The following is a 22,722-nucleotide window of genomic DNA, read 5'->3' as shown; positions in this document are numbered from 1 at the left end:
GATGCGATTTCTTTTCGTTTATGGTGTATCCCATAGAAGTTAGCAATTTCTTTACAAATGCCAGATGTTTTAATAGTATGTCCTGGCTTTCTGCCTGAAATAGACAATCGTCCGGGTGTGGGTATATCTGAATATTTCTTTGCCTGCAAAATGCAATGGACTGGAGCTTGGCACTTTGTGAATACCATGGGCGCAGTAGATAAGCCAAAGGGCAGAGCAGAGAACTAATAGTGCATGTAGCCTGCTTTGAAGCGTAGGTATTTTCCGCAAGATCCCCTTATAGGGTTATACAGGTAAGCTTTCTTTAAATCCAGTGTTGACAACCAGGCATCTTTGCCTAGCATAAGAAGCAGCTGATGAAGCGTTAGCATCTTGAATTTTGGGATTACCAAAAATGCGTTTAGGATAGACAAGTCCAGGATAGGACACCAGGAATTGTCTTTTCTGGGCACCAGAAAAAGTCTCTAGTAGAAACCTTGTCCCCATTCTTTTTCTGCAACAGGTTAAATAGCGCTGATCCTAAAAAAAAAAAAAGAGAGAGAACTTACTTTTGAGTCCCTGCCCAATGATTTGGGGGTAGATTTGGCCAACCGTTTGGGGTTGGTAAGGAGTGGAAGTGGAATTTGTATCCTTGGGAAACTATATTTAAAACCCATTTGTCCTGGGTAATGAGTTCCCAATTTTCTGCCTGTAGGGCAATCTTTCCTCCTAAAGGAACAGTCAGTTGTGCAGGGCTTGGAAGATTTAAAGTTAAGTCATTGAGACAGTTTATCATAGGAGGAGTCTTACCACTCCCTGCTTTGGAAGTGGGAGCCCCACAACTGCTTAGTCGTGTGAGTACCTTGGGACTGAAGCCTGGGTGTTCTGCTGGTTCTGGGTTTGGACTGAGAAGGCCTGGAAGAGGCAGGAAAGGACCAATTTTTATTAGATTAGATTTATTACATTTAATAGATTTAGATTTATTAGATTAGATTTATTTATTATTATTAGATTTATGAGATTATAGCAAGCTCAGATGCTCATAAGACTAGTACTTATTATACAGCAGGAACTTCTTATTGTAACATTTGTTAATGTCTGTTATGTACTTCACAGTTAAAGATTCTAGTTGTCTACTGATGAACTATGTTCTTCATGTGTAAATATGTTGTAAGTAAATTGCTATGTAAATTGTAATCCAATGTAACTACTGTTTATTTTAACTGTGGAGCTTTTCTCCCCGGACCTCCGCTGAAAATGGACCTACGTCCAGTCGGACACTCCCAGTCAACAAATATAAATAAATAAATTAATAAATAAATTTTTAGAGGGCCAATGCCTACTAAATCTGGGAGGCTGTACTTGCAGGAAATCTTTAACAGTTTGCATAGATTTAGCTTTTTCCTCCATCTTTTTAAGTACTACTTCTGCTTTGTTGCCAAACAGACAGTCTTAGTTTAAGGGAGCATCAAGTAATTTAGCTTTAACATGATCTGGCAAAGATTGCTCCTTAAGCCAAGCATGCCTTCTAAGTACAGACCCAATGACAGCAGCCCTGCAAGATGCCTCTAGTGAATCAAAACCAAATTGCAAAGTACGTTTTCCAACTTGTTCAGTAGAATGCATTAAATCCTGTAAATCTATTTTCAGCAAAGTCAGGAATCAACATTTTCTGTTTAAGCAATCCAATAATATGCTGCTGATACTTTAGCAAATTAAACTGGCAGTTTAAGGCTCTAATGGCCAAGGTTGCAGAAGTGTATACCTTCTTACCCAATCTATCCAGCGCCTTGGAATCTCTATCAGAGGGGTAGGATTTTTGGCAGCAGTAGCCTTAATGCCCTTAGGTCCCTGTGAAATGGTCTCAGGATCCGCAGTAGGATTTTTAGAGAGGAACTTGTGAGAGTCAGGAACCTTGCAATATCTATCAGGTTTTCTGGGAGCAGGAGGTAAAGAGTCAGGGGCCAAGCTAGATTCCGAAAAGGCATCATCAACAATGTCCAGTACAGGGGGATAGCTAAAGGCCTGTGTTGGGGCAGGAGTAAGAAAATCCCTAAGTCTCTTTTTAGAGTCAGAGTAATCCTGGCTTTGCCAGCGAAAATGCTCCCTAAGAGTATGCAAGGTTTCACCAAAAGAGAAATCCTCTGGAGGGAAGCAGAGGGAATAGAGTTCGCTGCATCAGAATCCTCATAGGTAGATAAGGGTAAATTCTGGTTATCAGAGGGAACAGAAATTTCAGAGTCTTGATCAGAAGAATCATAAGCAAACTCAGTCCTAGGTCTCTTAGAGGGGGAAGGGTGGCTTCCCCTGATTAAAGTAATAAGGTCTTCAGCCATTCATATCATCTGTTTATTAGGCACAGAGGCCTGACCATGCAGTCTGGGCATTGGTTTTCTAGGCATGGATCGAGTTTTAGGCCTTGAAGAAGAAGAAGATGACATTGGTTTAATATGCAAGTCAGTAGGTCTGAATGCACATCAGAAGGCGGTGCCTCCACAGCGGTTCAGGACCCATCCAAGGTAGAGACATTCGCAGGTTCCACAGTTGAAGCATCTTGCAGCATACTGGACTCCGAATGGGTCTCAGTAGAGACCTGCAAATCTGAAGTAGCGGGTGTCAGGGGCTGCGAAAGCGCTCACTGACTACCGGCGAACTGGCGACTGACACTGTCGGCAGCTTTGGACCTATGCGGTCTGTGTCTGTCTTTATCTTTGCGTTTTTTCGGAATGTCGGTAGTGGGGTGGATTACAGAAACTATATCTGGATAATTGAACTGAGTACCAAAATATTTAGAAGTGTAAATAAACCAACGACGAATAGTTTGTTGTTTAATTAAGGCACAAAACTGACAGTGAGGTACATCGTGGTCAGGGCCTAAGCAAGGAATGCAGTACGAATGAAAATCTTCATGAGGTATTTGCTTTCCACAAGAAATACAATTATTAACTTTTACTGACATCGGTTTAGAGCAAGAAAAATTTTCCCCAACGGGGTACTTAGTTGAAGACTTCGGTTCTGAAACTCGAAAATTTCAGGAGTCGGCCGACCGGCACTTGCGAACTGCTTCTGCTTCGGGCACTGCACGGCAAGAAAGACTGATGCAATGGTGTCGGCTGCATGCTTTATACCCCTGCCTACCCGACGTCATGGAAGATGAGACAGCAACCGACGGAGGACCCAAGACTTTGATAATCAGGCCGAGTGAGGGCTACTGCAAGCAGATAACCCAAATGTGATGACTGCAACAGTGAAACATGAAGAATTCTAATGAAGTCAAGTTTATTTGACGAAAGCGCTTAATTTCTGTGATTTATTAAAGAAGATTTTGGACTCGCAACAATAGTGTTTTTCTGTTTGGTTCATTGGTTTTCCTTGAGCAATATTGCACCATATACTTTTGAAACACGAAGAATATGTACAGTTATCCAGCATCTACTCATCCCCATGGTTGCCGGTTAACTGAGAATTTACTGTAGAAACTATTCTATCAGATCAGAGGTACAAAGGGTCAGACAGGGTCCATAGGAGGTCTGGCCAATGCCTAGGAAGAAAATGTGACAATTTAGCAGGGGGGAAGGAGGGAGGGAAGTTGAACCAGATGAAAATAATTCAGCACGACTATCATGCTAAGTACATAGCTTTCATATCCAATTTTGTCTATTTTTGGCTGATCCAGCATGTGGGACAGATTCCCAAGGTACCCAACATAGATGGTGGTACACTCAAGGAAGGACATTCCGAAGTATGGCCCAGCCAAAAGATGTGCAAATTCTAGGCTGCACATCTAACCTCTGAGAGACAAAGTTAAGAGTTGAAGACCAATTGCTGCAGCGCATATGTCACTGATATGCACTACTTTTGCAAAAGCTGTTGAAGTTGCCATTGCCCTGGTAGAATGAGCCTTAGGCTTTGATTGTAAAGACATGTCTCTTGATTAAAAAATGAAACGCAGTATACTAACCATTTTGATAAGGTTGCTTTAGACACGGATTGCCAAAGCTTTTTCTTACAGAAGGATATGAATAGCTGATCTGATTACCTGAAACTCTTAGTACAACGGAGACAGAACTTGAGTTGTCTATGGACATTAAGGTATGTACACAGTCTATTCATTGTTAGTAAAATTTGGAAAATAAAATGGCAAATCAATTTGATAGTTCAAGTTAGATTCTAAAGCTACTTTAGGAAGAAACAAAGGGTATTTTCCGAGTCAACTCTGTTCTGAAAAATAAGGAAAGGAGATTTAAAAGAGTGCACCTGTAATGCTGACAAGTTTTGCAGATGTAATGACAACCACAAAAAATAGTTTTCCACGAAAGAAACTTTATATTTACAGATGCTGCTGGCTCAAAGGGTTTTTGGTTTAGTGATTTTAGTAAGATAATAATACCTCAGGGAGGTATCAGATCATGAACTGGACATGTCAAACGTTCTTCTAAAGAAGGCTTTGGTCACGGTGAGGGAAGCAATAAAGCCAGTTCATTTTGTAGTTCATGAAGTACACAGCCTGGGATGTCATCTGGTCTCATGGATGCTCTATTCTTAGCTTTGGAGAGTGCGTTTTCTACCTGTGTGGCCATTATTATCGGAATTTAGCAATCTTTCGGTATTGAGATGGGCCCTTTAGGGTGTGAGAGGGGGGTGAAATTTGCACTGAATCGATCTGCCAGGACATTGGCAATATCCTTGGGATCAGTATATTTAATGCCATTCTGTTGTAGCTCAGAGCAGATCTGAGCATTACCACTTAAATTCTTGACATAGCTATAGAATGCCTTGTGGTTGTCTTTGTAATCTTTGGCAATTTTATTTTCATAACTAGCTTTGGAGGATTTTATGAGGGATCTCAGCTTCTTACTGAGGCTGGTAAGGGAGTTCTTTGCATCCTGGAATTTTCCTCTTTTCTGTAACAGTTTCTTCCTTTTGTTGTAAAGTTTGTTTATGGCAAGGGACCACCAGATTAGCTTCCTTTTTTTGGAAGAGAGCGTTTTGGTTCTATTGGGGATGGCACGATTCATACACAAGTGGATGTGCTTGTACAGTGCCTTAGTGTAGGATTCAGCAGTCAAACTTTCAGTTCCCGTCTGCATGGGTGTCATGAATTTTGTCACTTCTGTCTTAAGAAGCATGAAGTTGGCTTTGGAGTAGATTATGATGGTGGTTTCCTTAATGGGGGGTGGTGGTGGGATATGGATGCCTAGGGTGATTAACTTGTGGTCAAATCTGGCCAGTGAGTTGACTTCTGGTGTGGAACACTGGTTACCCATATTGGTAATGACCAGGTCCTGGATAGTCCTGCCCCTGGTGGGGGTTTGGACAAGTTGATCCAAGGCATTGGAATTTATGAATTCCAGAAAACACTGAGCGAATGAGTTGGTACAGGAGTAGTTTTCCCAGCTGATGGTGGGGTAGTTGAAATCGCCCATAATGAAGGTATTGGGTTGTACCTTAATATTTTCCAGTATCTTAAGAAATGAAGAGTGGGAATTCTGGGGCATGGCGGGGGATCTGTAACAAGCTACAACTTGGATTGCAGTCTAGCCCAGTGTTAGCTACACTTGGATAATTTTGGATGCATTATGTTGAGCAACTAGCCTGGAGGTGTGGATATCCTTAATGAATATTGACATGCCTCCGCCTTTAGTGTTTTGGTACAGGTTAGGTGGCCGAAAGGTGTGGTATGAATTAGCCTGGTAATGCAGGGGTGCTCTCTGGAGCCTTGAACTAGGTCTCTGTCACTGCACAGATGTCGATGTTCTCCATTTTAAGGAGTGCCTCGAGTGAGTGCATTGGTAATTGAGTAGAGTGGTAATCTTTTGTTTCGTCTCTGGGGATTCTAAAAAGGGTACTGTGTAACCTCTGATAATGATCCTTAGCACCCAAGAACTGGATGTTATATTTTGCCAGGCTAGAGGTAAGGACACGCATCCCTCAACTGCCTGCAGAGTGCAAAAGTCAGGCAAATGTTCAGGGAAGCGGATAAGGTTTCTCTGTGAAAGGTCCACAGAAACCTTGGTTCTGCAGACCGCCTATACCCAGAGGGTGACGTCCCTTGGAACTGCCCCTGTCTCTGGGATTTCTGTCTTCAGCAGCACCTGGTGAAAAACCTTGTGATTTACTGAGCCATATTTTTCTCCCTCTGATTCCTGTAAAAGGATCTTTGAAGAGTTAAAAAAACGGATTCCAACAGCAGACAAAGTCTTACAGTCTTGCTCACTTCCGATAAGCTTTTCCTTTACTTTTGGTCCAAATAAGGTGGAACTGTCATAGGGAGCATTTATGAAGGATGTATTACATCTTTCTGTAAGTCGCATAGCCGCATCGAGGCATGAAGTGGCATGGTAATACCTGTGCTGAGTGCCTATGCTGTGCCATCTGCTACATTAGATTGCAGTCTCATGGCCACATATCAGGATGACTGTAGGGTAGACAACTGGGTATCCACAGTTTTCTGGATATCTGAAAGTAAGTTATCTGGCAGGTAATCTGGAAACTCTTTGATCAAATTGCACTGGATATGTGTCAGGTGTGCCAGGCAGTTCAGAGCTCTGAGCTCAAATATTTCTGAAGAGCAAATCCATTTTGCTAGACAGTCCAACACCCTAGGCCCCCTTGTTAGGTGAAAGAACAGAGGAACATTCTTAATACAGTTCCTTTTTGTGGCTGCTGCTTCCACCATGGCATCTAAAAGATACACTTGGCCCACTGTCTTCTGGGGCAACTAAAATTTTATCTTTTTGGGACAGGCTGTGCCATATCAGATTCCTTACAGGCCTTCAGGGTGATGAGGTCAACTAAGAAGTCAGGAGGTGGGACACCCAGGATGTTGACGGGCCAGACCCAAAAGCTTACAGAAACACCAACTCATCAGAAGGGGTTTCACTAGAACACCCCCCCCTTCTGGTTAATTAATTCTAGGATGTCTCCTAAGGAGACATCTTCAGGGATGGAACCTTGAGGAGCCTTCTCTCCCTCATGTAAGTTGATGTCTTCTGTGACTAAGGAGAGCAGTCAACATGCTTGCAAGTTCTTTTCCAATGGATGTGCCTTGAAACTTTTGAAGGAAACACTTCAGAGTCAGACGTGAAGCTTGAATATCAAGTGATCCCTAGCTAACTGGATCTGTCTGCTACACATGCCCAGAAGAAGAAGAGGAAAAAGCAGCAGCCCTCCGGGGGGAGTCTGGATGGATCTGGTCTCTGTGCATGTACTGGTCATCTTGGTCCAGCCAAGGTCCTCTCCACAGCCTTGAAAACCAACTCGGTCAAGGAACAGCAACCTATAACAGCAGAATCAGTAGTCCTCTCGACTCCAACAGCAGACAGCTCTGAGAAGGACCTCGGAATAGAGCTATGCAGGGCCAAAGCTCCAAGTAGTAGGGGCAGCTTCACAAATCTTGCAGTCATCTTTACAGTTAATGCTCCCACTCTGATGCTCTGTCTCTGGCACACTAATTGACCCGAGTGCATCAGTGTTGAGAAAATGGACAAAGTTGAAGACAGTCTCCAGGGTTATTGGCTCCAAAGCTGGTACTGCAAGGAGGTTGGATCTGATGTGCCCTGGCTCCAAAAATGGAGATGGCATTGGAGGTGGAACGGTCGGGGTTGAATTGTTTGATCCCAGTCCTTTCCTCGGGGATGCAAACGAGAAGATTCCCAAATGAATCTGAGGCCTCAGAAATTTCATCATTCTCTCAACAACTAACTTGGTAAGACTGCTAATGGATCAACCAGATCTCAAAGACAAAACTATTAAAGCAGGCCTCAAAGGGATCTTGTGAAGTATGGGAGAATCAAGACTCGGGATAATCAGTCTAGGAGAAAAAGACATTTTTGGGGAGGGAGTTCAGATCCTAGAGACAGTAGGATTCGATTGTCTTGATAACTTAGGTAATGACCAGCAACAGCTGTGGGATTCAGATATTTTTTTTTTAGGTTTGTCCAAATTGTCTTCTGGTCTCTCTCATAATATTTGTCTTTAGGTTTATCATTTGGTATGTCTCTTTTTCTCTATCTTTTTCCTTTGACCTTTCTCTCTTTTTCCCCTCTTTCTATCAGAGGAAATAGAGGTAGAATGTACCTTCAGATCTAAAGACATTTTGGACCCTGACTGAGGGGAAGTAGCCCTTTTAAAATAAGCTTCTCTTAGCTTCCTTGGAGGGCCCTTGGTGCCGAAAGTAGCACAAAAACAACACGGGTCCTGCAAGAGGGTAGGCCTCAAACAATATACATACTGCAAATGTGGGGCTTGAGGTGGGATTTTATGTCTACAAGCAGAACACTTCCTGAAGCCTGGTGACTTTTCTGACATTCGAAGAAAATTTTCAAATATCTATCTTAAACTGCTGTTGTCTTTTGGCTTTTCCAGGTTAGGGGTCGCCACAGCAGAACTCCGGTCCGCTAATGATTGGCAGTTGATTTTTACGTGCCGAGTTGCCAGTCCTGACACACAACCTTCAACGAAGGTACACCCATTCACGCATGTCTCCACGCAGAAGACGCTCCAGCTGAGAATTGAACCGGACAGCGTCTTACTGTGAGGCGACAACGCTACTGCAGCACCACCACCGTGGACCAAATATCTATCTTAAACTATTTCTGTATATTCTTAACTACTCAAAGATTAAATCCTAAGAATCAAGAGCACAGACTTAACACAGCAAAAATAGTACAAAAAATGCATTAAACCTATAATTATACTATCAGAAACCTTAACACTACTAAATCTTTCTACCAAGCCTAAAAATCTTAACTGGTAGATCAAAAACTTCACCTATTGTGAAAGCAGGATGAAGCTCTCAGTCAAAAGAACTGGTTAGGCAGGTGGTAAATGAGATCTGAGGTAATTCAGGCAGGAGAGGGGAATTCTGGGTGGAAGAGAGAGAGCTCTCGGATCCAATACTTTGGAATAAGACACTGAGTCTGATCAGACAACCCACATGTTGAAATAGAAGAAAACAGACAGTACTGGATCCTTAATTTTAGGTTAGGTAATGAAGGTTAAACATTATTTGAAGATGCACATAGTTTTGTATATTTGTTTTAATTTAACAGATTACAGGAGTGTTCTAGGAGTGTTTTTTTTTTTTTTTTTAGGGTTTTCATTAAAACAAAGTCTTATAAAATGTGACATAGGTTTCACTGGAGATGTCAATAAACCGCTGTATAAAAGATCAACGTGCGAAACATTGTTGGGTGCATGAAACACCAAAGCTGGAAACAAACAATTAAAAAAGCTTCTTATTATAATGGCTATACTATCCATATTATTTTGGAATGTTAATGGCCTCAAAGGTATACATAAAAAGGAAAGTGTATCGAATTGTACTAAGAAATGTAGAATACAAACAGCAGTTCCACAACAGACCCATTTGGAAAGAAGAGAGCAAGTGAATTTGATTAAGAAAGGACAATGGGGGATATTCAGCCGAGTACTTATCCTAATTGCTAGAAGAGGGGAAAAAAGATAACGGTAGATATGTAGTAGTAAGGGTTAAATAGCAAAAGAGGAGGATTACACTGGCATGCATTTATATTCTTCCTAAAACTGCTATTATGAAACTTAAGAAATTTTGGATAGGAATAATCACGTTTTAACAGGGAAAAGTACTTATAGGTGGGGACTGGAATTTAATTTGCAACAGTGAGGATTGTACCTGGATGACCTAGAAAGGAAAATCTAACATTTCTGAGGAAATTTATGAAAATATTTGGTATGGAAGATGTAAATTCAGTAGTAGGAACTTTGAGACAATGTACATATTATTTCCCAAAGTACCATAACTAGGCTAGACAACACATAAATTGTATTTCACAGGAACATGTGTATTTAACTGAAAGCTTCAACACACATCCAATAACTATTTCAGATCATGTGCCAATAACAACTATGGTAAAAATTCCAGGTAATGAAGTAAAAAATGAGACAATGGTGCTTCCCCATCTACCTGTTAAAGACAGAGGAATTTAAGGAATGGATAGTGGAAATTATTCGAGAGTTATTAGGGGAAGAAAGTGGAGTTTAAAAACGGTAGAAAAAAAAGAGATATGGTTACGAAGTAGCATGAATTATTTTGAGGGTCTGGCAAAGGTTAAAGTATTGCAAAATAAGGAATTTCACAGAACAAAAAGAGGTGCGACTGCTGAGTGCTAAAGAGAAAATAAAGGAGTATCTGGACAATATGCACGATTGCTGTTAAGCAATTGTTTTTTTGATAACTCCAGATCACAAACGCTTTTAGCAGATTGACTCAGGCAACAAAGTAGAAAGGGTTGTTGCCAAACTTAGGGAACCTGTAACAAAAAAAATAATCAGGTATCCTGTAAAGGTATTAAAGATACTTCAGAAATTTTATGAACAGTTGTACAAAATACAGAAATGTGGAAATCAAGAAAGAGTACAGATGGAAATATTTATGGAAGACTTAAGACAGGAGGCGATGACACAAAAAGGTGACATACAATCAGTCTTCATGGAAGTCTCCAAGAATAGATATTATTCCTGTAGAAGTCTGGAATGTAGGAGGGAAGAAAGTGATACGGATTTGGAAGGTTTTGTTTAACAGTATTTTAAAGGGGGGGGGGCACCAGCATCCTGGAAGAATGCTGTGGTTGCTGTAAAACCTAAAGATGGTAAAGACCAATCAGACTGAGCTTCTACAGGCCCATTTCAGTTTTAAACCATTATAAACTGTTTACATCTGTAATAGCTAAAAGAATGACAAAGGTTTTATGAAAACTGATAGATATGGATCAATGTGGCTTTGTGGAAAGGAAGCAAACATTTGACAACATTAACAGAACAATGATGATTCAGAAGGAAGAAGAGTGTAAGAAAATACCATGGCTGCTGTGGGGTCTTGATGCAGAGAAAGCATTTGACAAAGTAATCTGGGATTTTACGCATACGGCAGTCGAAGCATTTGCATTCCCTGATACGACAAGGTTAATAAGGAGGATATATGAGGGATCAGTGCCAAAAATTGAAGTGGGAGGTTCCTTTTTGACAAATTGTGTCTATAAGATGGGAACTAGGCAGGGGTATCCTCTTTCCCTTTTGTTATTTGCTTTATTTTTAAAGCCATTAGCAAAGAAAACAACTGAGTGAAAAATTCAAGGATAAAATTGGTAAGGTAATGAAGAAAAGTTGGCAAACAGAAAAGGACATTCACTGTTGTGGAACATCTTGAGACAGTTTCAAATCTTTTCAGGATATAAAATTAATGAAGACAAAACAATTATAGGTTCATAGGTTGGTATTAGACTATCGGTCCTAGGGCCTATGCAAGCCTAGCCATAACAATTCCCTGGATATTTCTTCCCACAATATTTACTTCTCTGGGCCCATCTAGCAGGGCGACTGACATGATCCCCGGGGTGAATTTCCTGTCTCCCATCCAATCATCAAGGTTCCTTTTGAAGAGGGCCAATGAGGCGCTCTGCTTGACATGTATGGGCAGTCTATTCTAGAGTATGGGGAGTCTCTGGGTCAGGAACCTATCCCTCCAGCATGTTTTGTTCATTGTGATGACAAGGTTTAGATCCCTGGAGCACGTGGCTCTGAGGGATTGGGATTTCTTTAAGTGGAGCATGTCCAACAGCTCAGGGTTTGACATGGCCTTGTATGTTAAGCAGAGATCGCCTCTGAGTAGACGATATGCCACAGAGTATAGCTGGAGTTTTTTTAGACGGTCAGCATATGGCATCTGCTTTAGGCCTGTAATTCTTTTAGTGAGGTATTTCTGTGGCCTTTCCAGCTGTTGCAGATGTCTTGAGAGGTACATACCAAATGGGGTATTATACTCTATAATGGGTCTAATGAGGGATGAGTACAGTGGGACAATGACCTCCTTTTTTCTGGATGAAAAGCCCTTAGTGATGAGGTGTGCCACATAGAAGGATTTCCTGACTGTTGTGGCGATGTGGTTATCAAAAGTGAGACCACTGTCCACCTGTGTCCCCAAGTCTCTCATCACCATTTCGATGTTTAGCGTCCTGTCACCTATGTGCTAATTCATGGGTACATGTTTTTTTCCAAAGGGGATATTTCTTGGCATTAAGCTTGAGCCCATGGCTCTGGCACCAGGCATCTGTTTCTGTAAGGCCTTTTTGTAGAATATCCACATCAATTATAGCTATAAATTATGTACCCACACATGAAATGGTCCACCAATACCAATATTTATGGGGACATGAAGTATTTAGAAGTATGGATTAAAAAAGATTTGGTTATGACAGCTAAGGATATATGGGAAGAGACTAAACAAAAGATAATACAAAACCTGAGAAACTGGAATCTCTTGTTTATGGATAGCAAGATACAAGCAGTGAAAATGCTATTAGTCCCTTTAGTTTTTATATGCAGGTCAGGCATATTTTTTTCATCAACCAGAGAAGTTATGGACAATAATTAATAAAAAGTTGAAGGAATTTATCTGGGAGGGGAAAAGGGCAAGGGTCAAGTGAGATTATCTGATCCTTCAAACAGAGCATGGTGGTTTAGGATTACCTGGTTTAAAGGGATATTTTAAAGCTACACAGTTAGGACTCATACACAACACAAGCAAAAAGGTATAATTAAAAATGGAAAGGGATGATGATGAAATGAGAGAAATTCAAGAAACAAAGACAGAGTGGAATTCTGGATGCAGATCTTTAAGGAGAATAATGACAGACATATAGAATATTATATTCATAAAGTAGCAGAAAGTATTCTAAGAACTAAGCCAACATGATAAAGAAGAAAGGAGATTTTTGCTGAAACGGATGACTGCAATTAGGGGTATACAGAACAGGCAGGAATAGTCCTGAATTGGGAGAAAACTGGCAAAGAAGCCAAGTTAATGGCAGCAAATCACTAGAGAGGGAAAGGTTATACAATGGGATTGGCCAAGAAGACATTTGAACAGTAGGCTACACATGGTCTTTCCCTATCAAGGACTGATACCAGAGTATAAGCAAAGGGAACAAGATAATGGAATACTAAGTGAAAACATGCTCCAATACACAGTTTTTACTTGAATCTAGAAAAGAAACTGCTGTTAAAAATGGATAATTAGTAGTGCATGTAAATTATTGTAGGATAACTACAGGAATCAATCAGAAGAGTTTAGAGAAGATTGGGATTCGAGACTGGATATGCAATTCACAAGGAAGCAATAGAAGGACATATGTACATCTCTCAAGTATGCAACAAAAGTCTAGAATATTTAGGGTTTTTGCTTGGAAGTATTTGTATAGGTGTTTTTATACCAAAAGTAGACTCCAAAGAATTTTTCCTCAGGTAGATGGCAAATGTTGAAGGCGTGATAGGGAAAAAAGATGCAACTGGGAACATGTTTTTGAGTGCTTAATGAGATGGCATACTACAAAAATTCCTTATACACTACTTTGTCAGAAATATTGGGTAAGCAAATGGATGTAACTAGGGAAACTATGCCTTGAGCAAGGATAGGATAGGATACAAGGTCTGAAATGCCTAGATATAGCAAGGGCTTGTTAAGTTCAATTCTGGTGGCCATCAAAAAAGCAATTACTAGAAAATGGACATCAACGTCTAAACCAACTGTATTTAAAATACTAAACATTGTAACAGGGATAAATGAACTTGAAATGGGATCTGTGGAAAAGGTTAGGAGTGAATTACATAGAGAAAATGGAAACTGTGATAATACATACAGAAAAATGTTTTGGAGGAGTAAAGTAAAGGAGGAGTTGAGCAACTTATGTAATGTTGGATTGATTTTAGTTATGAAAAAAGTAAACGTGATATATAATGGTTGTAACTAGAAACATGTTAATATGACTTATTTTCTTCAGCATTAATGTATGTTTACCTATGCCTTAAGTGATAATTAAATAAAGGTGTTAAAAACATTGGTTTTGCAACTTCCTGAGCTTTGAACTTTGGGGCTTACTTAGCAGGAGCCCTTTATCAGAAGTTATGCCTCATCACTCTTAGATACAAATGGTCTCAGTGATCTTTTCTGCATGATGATGATAATACACTACTATTTTAAAACATGTGGTGCTAGTGTTGTCCATCTTGTCACTCCTACTTGTATTTGAAGACAAGGAGCATGTCAAGGAGAAAGGCTAATGGAAAAAAAAAATCAGAACTGGAATATACAAAGTTAGCAAGTCATCCATATAGTCACTTGATGCTTAAATGCTTACCTGGGCTGTGCCCGTAAAACTGAAGCTGGTTGGGAACTGTACTCTAAGGGCTCGTGATGCTTCTCCAGTTCGATCGGTATAATAGTATAACCAAGGAAGATTCACCTTCCTAGTGATGAAAATGTGAGGCAAAACAGGTAATAAATCATCATATAATAAACTGCCATTTCTGAACATCTCTCCTCATAGTAAAAGCACAAGCCTCTTATTTCTGTACAGCACGCAAGTATACTTGTCATACTTGGAGACTTTCAAATGTCAAGTTTATGCATGAAACTCTGTATATATATAAAAAAAAAAAAAAATTGCAATGAAATACATATAAGAAGTATAGTTGTCTAATACCTTACCATAACAGTAAATGTTTGAGATGATCACTGTTGCATTAATGCTAACCAATGGGATGTATCCTGCGAAGGATACCATACACTTGGTCAGTATAGGTACCAGGAGGATCATCTCAGGATATAGAGGGAAGAGAAGGGGAATGGTAGGCAAACAAGCTCCACACTGGACAAAAAGAATAGATGAAAAAAAAGGAGATTGAGGGGTGACTGCATATAGCACAACAGTGATCTAGTTAAACATCTACTGTTATGGTAATTTTTTACACAAGTCAATTATGTTCATCATTAGATTACTGTTGCTGTAATACTAACTAAAGGAATGGCATCCAAAGCTTTTTATGTAGAGTGAGAAAGGGAAAGACAGACTGAGCTAGAACCCAGAAACCTTTGGAAAAGCAACCAATTTGGGCCCTGGAGGAGGCAACAGTGTTGTCATGTTTAGTAACGGTATGAATGGATGAAGTAGTAGCTACTTCTGGATTGGACTTTGATGTTACCAAAGGGAAAGATTTACCATGAAAAGAATAGCAAAACAAAAAAATCAGTTGATATCCATTTGGAAATTATCTGTTTGTAGACTGGAAAGCCATGCTTCTTACCATCAAAGGAAATAAATAACTAATCAGATTTTCTAAGTTCACAACTTGGAAACAAAATCAGATTTTCTAAATTTGTTTTGTGCAAATAAAAAAAGAAGTTATGTACCTACCATAATGTTCCATGCGAGTTGTCCATCTCGCCTTCAATCTGTACTGATGGGTTAGGAACCGATCCTCGGTTCTGACTTGGCCGGTTACTAAAGTTCGATGTCTTCAACCAGCTCGTGGCTTACTCCCTATCCCATGATGCTCTAGTACCTTCCTCAGATCTTGTTTGCGGCATACTAATGCTCATATGTAACTCCCTATTATTTATAAGACCAGAAGAGGGTCAGAGCACAACAGAATCAGAAAAGTACAGTTGTGTACCTACTATAAATGTAGATGTTCGAGTGTATTCACTGTTGCAGTCATTACACTTGGGTTATCCTGCTGGCAGGCTACCTGCAGTCGGCCTGAATTCCAAAGTCCTGGTCCGGCGTCGGTTGCTGGTGCCTCTTTCCTGACGTTAGTGCGTCAGGGGTATATAAGATGCAGCCAATGCCATTTTCCTCAGTTTTACTTGCCCCAGATGTCAGGTGGCCCCAAAAGGGCAGGCTAAAAACATTGCTTATAAAAAGCATGCACTAAAATAAACAATACCTTCATCTACAAGCAAATACACCACATAGGTTGTGTACAATAGAGAAGTACAGATAAGTCCCAGCAAAGAAAGGGGGATGGTGGGTGGGTAACCTGGACTGCAACAGTGAATACACTCGAACATCTACATTTATGGTAGGTATACAATTGTACTATGTTAATCGTGTTTCACTGTTGCAATCATTACACTTGGGTTGAATCCCAAAGCTGAGGTTGGGCGGCTGGGTCTAAACAGAATTAGGAGTGGCTATGAGGCCCTGCAAAACTGCAGTGGCAAAGCCTGCTCTGGATTTAGAGTAAAGAGGTAAGTGGTAGTGCTTGGTAAAATTGTGCACTGAACTCCAAGTTGCAGCCTTCAAAATTTCCTTGGTTGGTACTCCTATGAGAAAGGCTGCTGATGTGGCTGCTGCTCTGGTCGAATGTGGCCTAATGCCCTTAGGCACTGATTTGCCATGCTGTGCATAGCAGAAATGAATGCAGTGTCCTATCCATTTTGAAATAGTCTGCTTTAAGATCGCCTTTCCTTGTGATCCTGCAGCATATGCTACTAAAAGATGCTCAGTCTTTCTGAAAGTTTTAGTTTTGTCCAAGTAAAAGCGTAGCTGCCTGTGTATGTCCAAAGAATGCAGAAGTCTCTCTCCTTTATTCTAGGGATTTGGATAAAAAGTAGGCAAATGAATGGTTTGATTAAGAGCCACAGTGGATACTACCTTTGGCATAAATGTTGGGTTTGTCCTTAGAGAAACCCTGTCCGGATGGAAAATGATAAAAGGTTCCACTGCCATTAATGCCTGTAACTCTGAAACTCTTCTTGCTGAAGTTATTGCTAGGAGCAGAGCTGTTTTCCATGATAAGAATTTTATCTCAGCTGTATTGGCTGGCTCAAAAGGAGGCAGTGTGAGCTTTTCCAAGACAAAATTGAGGTCCCATGCAGGTTTTGGTGCTCTCCTTGGAGGTCTTATGTTTTTGGCCCCTCTGAGGTACTGCCTTAGCAGTGGATGTGAAAAAATAGGTGGTTCCGTATTGTAATGAGCTGAAATGGCAGAGGCATGGATCTTAATTGACGAGAAGGATAGTCCTTTGTCCAGCATCTCAGTTAGGTATTGTAAAATCTGAGGGATATTTGGAAAGTACAGTTGTGTACCTACCATAAATGTAGATGTTCCAGTGTATTCACTGTTGCAGTCATTACACTTGGGTTATCCTGCTGGCAGGCTACCCGCAGTCGGCCAGAGTTCCAAAGTCTAGGTCCGGCGTCGGTTGCTGTCGCCTCTTCCCTGCCGTCAGTGCGCCAGAGGTATAAAAGATGCAGCCGATGCCATTTTCTTCAGTTTTTCTTGCCCCAGATGTCAGGTGTCCCAAATAGGTAGGCTGAAAAATATAGCAATAAGAAATGCATGCACAAAAATAACATTTCCTTCATCTACAAGCAAATACACCAAAAAGGTTGTATAGGATAGAGATATACAGATAAGACCCAGCAAAAGAAAGGGGGGTGGTGGGAGGATAAGCTGGACTGCAACAGTGAATACACTTGAACATCTACATTTATGGCAGGTACACAACTGTACTATGTTCATCGTGTTTCACTGTCGCAGTCATTATACTTGGGTTGAATCCCAAAGCCGAGGTTGGGCGGCTGGGCCTAAATAGGATTAGGTGAGGCTACAAGGCCCTGCAGAACTGCAGCAGCAAAGCCTGCTCTGGATTTAGAGTAGAGAGGTAAGTGGTAGTGCTTGGTGAAAGTGTGCACTGAACTCCAGGTTGCAGCCTCTAAAACAGTTGTGTCCAACCTGCGGCCCTCAGAGCTCTTCCATGCGGCCCGCGACCCGTTAAGTAGAAATTAAACTTTTTTTCCGTGTGTTTTCATGTCCGCGTCCTTTAGCTTTTGTGCGCATGTGCCACATTACTTGTTTCCCTTTTTTTTCATGCCAGCGTCTTTCAGCTGGTCTGCGCATGCGCCAAAGCACCGTCCGGTCGTTTTTTGCGTCGCTAGATACATTCGTGATAAACAGCTTGAAGGAAGAGGATTGTGATCGCGGCGAAGGGGGATTATTATATTTATTTTAATACATACACTGACTACACATCTCCTGCAGTAACAGGTAAGTTGTTAGAGTAAGTAAACAATCCGTCCTCACTTGTGAAACTCTCAAACCACAGCCTGTTAAAAACTGCCTCCTCAAATAACACATTAAATTAAAACATACTACGTTTTGAACGATAATAGGAATCGATCTTGTATAAAGTGAAGGAAAGCAGCATCATAGTTCGTGAACAGCGGGAACGTATGGAATTTAGGAATTTTTCTTGTAAACCTCGGAATCTTTGAGCTGAGACCAATAGCTAAGCAAGCAGATGTTAACCTGTCCTAAGACATAGGACACAGAGGTTAGAAATTCAAAAGGTAAAAGCAAACTGTAGTAGTGTAGGCAGATCTGTCGTAATGCATATATTCAAGAAAAAAAGCTAACAAATAGCGGGCAATAGCTTGAAAAAAAAAATAGGCGACGATACTAACTAGTATTTTACTAGAAGGCAACCATCTGCCTCTTCAGCTTTATTACCTAATCCTAATGCAATAAATTCGTTTTATAAGGCTTGATTTCAGGCAGCTCATCTTTAAGTAGTCGTTTTTTTTTAATAGCAGTTTTACGATACCTAATTATTTTAAAACTCCAGTATCCACTGATGCAAAATGGCTGGTGCATTACAAAGTTTGCAAAACTGGATTACTGGTAGACAGATAAGGCAGTGCATGGATCCTGCACTGCAGCGTTCCACTCTGAGTGTAAATGTAGCCCCGTGCACTACCACTGCTGGGCGTTGTGTGTGTGCGCACACATACACACACACACAAACACACAAAACGGACTTCATCGCATGCCAAGATTGATTCCAATTAAGTCTCGCGCCGAGAGTGCTAAATGTTGTACAGCTGAAAACATTTAGGACCCACATGGTGCTGCACAGTGGCAACGCAAGGAAAAGCATATCCTATCTAATCAGAACTGAGGAAAGCGAACTGTTATTAAATATAACTGGGGGGATGTAATGACAGAATGCTCATCAGAAGCTTAAAGTCTGGCACTATCCACTTGCACTGCTGTGTGTTACTCCACTAAGCAACATTTGAGACTTGAGTTATGCAAGTTAATGAATGGCTGCTGGCAATAGGTGCTGAATATGTTGTTGTTGTGTCTTTTTAGGCTTATCCCGGTTAGGGGTCGCCACAGCGGAACTCCGGTCCGCTAATATAACAATTTAAAAATGTTCATTCTTGCTGTATTTGTAGTTCTGATGGCTGCTAACTGTTAGCTATGGCAGCCAATTAGTTTTCAAGTAGTCTACAGGGGGAATCACTCTGCTAGCTGTTTTCAGAGGCACATATGCATGCCATTATGAAAAGGAGGAATATGTTGTACTTGTATCATTTTATTACTGCATATTTAACAACACTGGAGCTTAGTGGTTCTTAGGAGCAACATTTTATTCCTCCTAAAATTCTTTTTATGAGACTTCTGTAAAATAAATACACATTTAGTATATTTTTGGTGTTTTTTTTTGTTTTTTTTTAATTTTCCCAAATGGAACCTAGCGTAGATGGCTAAGATTGTAGTAAACTTGTGTTGCAGCTTAATTGTAAAATCGACATTCAGAGTGAAATAACATATTCCTGTAGTAAAGTTAATACTCAAGTAATATCTGTATCTTGACCTCCTGTGGTCATGGCTGAAAAGGGGCTGTGGACCAGTCCATCCACTCATTTGGCAAGTGTAAAGAATAACAAGTGTTGTATGGCCTAAGATGGTTTTAGCACACCCTATCTTGACTGAATGCAGTTTCAATAGGTAATCACATCAGTGAAACTGCATTCGAAGAAATTTTTTTTGTCCATATACTACCCCAGTATATGGACCTAGTAAAACTGCATTCACATGATTTTGCTCCTACAACACAAATCAGAGACTCGTAATGGCACACCACAGAAAGAGTGGAAAGTATTAAAATGCAGTTGAACCAAGGTAGGCATTTGTTTTGTTAAAAAACATACATACAGGAGTAAGAAGTAATCAAGTATAATTATGAAAGCCATCATTGCATGTGTTACTATCCCATTTAGAGAAGCTTCGACTGAGTCAGCAAACATGATTGTTTTTAAACTTGAAAAAAGATATTACTGACTTCTGTAGTTAGGTCATATCCTACATATGCAGCCTACTCTGAAGTCATTATTTCTTTCTTTCTGTGAAATAGGTCGTTTATCATGGCAATTAAAAAATAACCTTTGCAGCTGTGCAGAGACAGCAGCTCACATTTTTTTATGCTTAAATTTATACATTCTCACTTCTTTAGGTAGTTTACTAAAATCTTTCTCCTGGTGTTACATCCACAATGCGAGGGGCAGGTGTTGGAACAAAATGTATTAATACAGAAATTATTAATCTATGTTCTATATAAGTTTTGGCTATTTCATGAAATGTAATAACATATATAGCAGGACTAGACATAGGTATTTGTGTAAGTAAGTCCTCTATGTCTCTCAGATTAAGCATCAGCATTTGCTAAGCAAGTAAGTGAAATTAATGGAATATACCTATTCATTGTAATGTACAGGATTTTAAATTGATGTTAGTGGCTGAGGTGATGAATTAAAATACGGCGTAGGCAGTTGTAGTCTCTTTGATGGCAGCAGTATATTTTGTGCTGTCCTATTTTAGTTCTTTTATGTTTTTTTTTCTTCATTGCTCACTGTAAGAATGGCATAAATGTGTTTTTTACAGTGTTTACAGATAAATGTCAAGAGTAGACACAGTACTGAAAAAGTGTAAATAACTGTGTGACAGAATGCAGTAATGTCTGCTTCATACCATTCCTCATGCTTTTCATTTCCTAAGCCTAAGCAAAGATATTCATGGTTGCAAAACAATGGCTGCTTTGTAACAATGGGTTCCTGCATTTAGCTTAATTAGAATTAAGCACAAGGACATTTTCATTAGCCACATTCAATGGTTTTCGTATTCATAACAGAAATGTTGTACTCCAAATGAGTAGGTAGGAGATTGTGAGGCTCGAGCCAGTACAGTTGTTTTAAGCCGGCTTTGCAGTGTTGACTTTCTGTATGTAAACTGCTGGGAAATCTAGCAATTACAGCTGTCCAGTTTCATTGGGGGGGGGGGGGTTGCTATGTAGGTTAGTCATGATGGGGGAGGCATACAAGAGAAATGGTAGTAAACAGGTTGATGCAAGGTTTTTTTCTAATGCTGTCAGGTAATGTTTACTTCTAAAAAAACAAGGTACTGGTGCTTTTTTAATAGCCTGTAATTATTGTGTGACAGCACTCCAGATCATGCAAGTGATATGGCAGAAAACCACAAATTTGATAAGGAATACACCAAAAGATATACAAGGTGAAAATATGGACATTCTGTGAAGATCTGGACAGTTGAGAGCTATGAAAATGTATACTGTTCCATTGGTTATTCCTTAGTGCTGTCTATACTAGGCAAAATGACTCAAAAGAAAGGGGTGTTTAAATCTGTAGTCTAGTGAACATCCATCAAACTAATATGAAACAGAGGTCAATATGTTATTGATTGTGGCCTTTTCCAGTAGGTATCTGTCTATCTGTCTGCATGTCTGTCTGCTGACTATGTAAGCTAGTCTGTGAACATCTCAATGCATTCGTGCTTGAAGTGTTTGAAGCATTCCTGAATTTCACAATTGCCTGTTGCAATTACTGAAGTAAGCATGTGTTACTCATGAGTGCAAATTACATACAAAACAAGGCATTATGACAAAAATATTTTTAAATAAACAAACCAGCCACAATTAAAAGTTTTTTAAATATATTTAATAATAAACAATAAAAAGAATAAGACAATATTCAATAACTCAATGAATAAAGTGACACAGTTCAGAATTGCAGGAAATATGTTAAACAACATTGCAGGACAGTCTCAAATACAGAAAACATCTACTAATCTTGCTATATTGCAATCTGTCCCTAAGAGAGGTTACTTATCTCTCAGAAATGTGCCTAAGGCCCCTAAGCCCTGGAACTGGAAGTCATAAAACAGTAGTAAACAGTTTTACATTTGAAACCTGTCGTTTTGTCTGTTTCCACACAAAAGAACTTCTGGCTGCAGTGTAGACATCCTGTCTTCTTGATGAGATAAACAGTGTTGTAAAACAATTCACTTCTTTTCTTAGCTAGCATTTGCAAATTAACTCTGTATGTTCCAACTTCTACCTTTACAGACAGTTGTAAAACAATTCACTTCTTTTCTTAGTGTTTGCAAATTAACTCTGTATGTTCCAACTTCTACCATTACAGCACACATCTGCATAGGTATAAGTTATTATACACACATTTCTGCTCTTTTCCAGCAGGGTACACTGGTTACATTCTTGAAGCTCAGTACAGAACATACAGATCAACACACACTTCTGCACCAATAGTTTAATATACACATACGTATAGTTTTTTTACATTTGCAAGACAAGCATAGGAAGCATATTAATATTCAAAAATGACACACAGAATTATGTACAAAATAACATCTAGCTGGGCTGGCAGCCTCACAGCCGCTTTCCCCAAATCTTTGGGCCAAAAGGGATGATGATGCATTTGTTGGCATTCGGCTTGCGGTCATGTGTATGGCACCAGTCATTTGTTTGGGTGAGACCCTCTTATTCAGAATTGTTTTATTAAGTCAGTGATGTGAATTCTTTAATTTGTTGGCTTAATTTTGTGGATTGTAATACTGTAGGGCTGCTAATGTTGACATTTTACCTACTTGGGACGGCTGGAGTGGTTTTCGCAGTGTGAATTGGTAGTACAGTAGTAGTGAATTAATGACAGTGTCAGTGTGTGCCAGTTTTTTTCATTGCAAGTGAATGACTTTTCTTGGGTAGCATGCAAAGTACACCGTATTTAACTTGATGGTACAGCTCTGATTATGTCATTGAAAGCTGCCA

The 22,722-nt window shown here is 40.0% G+C and overlaps 1 protein-coding gene across 1 annotated transcript in view; it reads right to left on the bottom strand.

The window, feature by feature from the left end:
- The window catches only part of TMEM67 (transmembrane protein 67), a 4,866,727-nt gene that overhangs the window by 3,895,925 nt on the left and 948,080 nt on the right, over window positions 1–22,722 (bottom strand). Inside the window, exon 7 of the mRNA XM_044066290.1 lies at window positions 14,154–14,262. Within this exon, the coding sequence (XP_043922225.1) occupies window positions 14,154–14,262 (109 nt within the window). The remainder of the gene's footprint in view (window positions 1–14,153; window positions 14,263–22,722) is intronic.

Source organism: Protopterus annectens, chromosome 3.part1, assembly GCF_019279795.1.
Source record: "Protopterus annectens isolate FY-2018-M chromosome 3.part1, PAN1.0, whole genome shotgun sequence".
NCBI lineage: Eukaryota > Metazoa > Chordata > Ceratodontiformes > Protopteridae > Protopterus > Protopterus annectens.
This window is presented reverse-complemented; position numbering and strand designations above follow the sequence as displayed.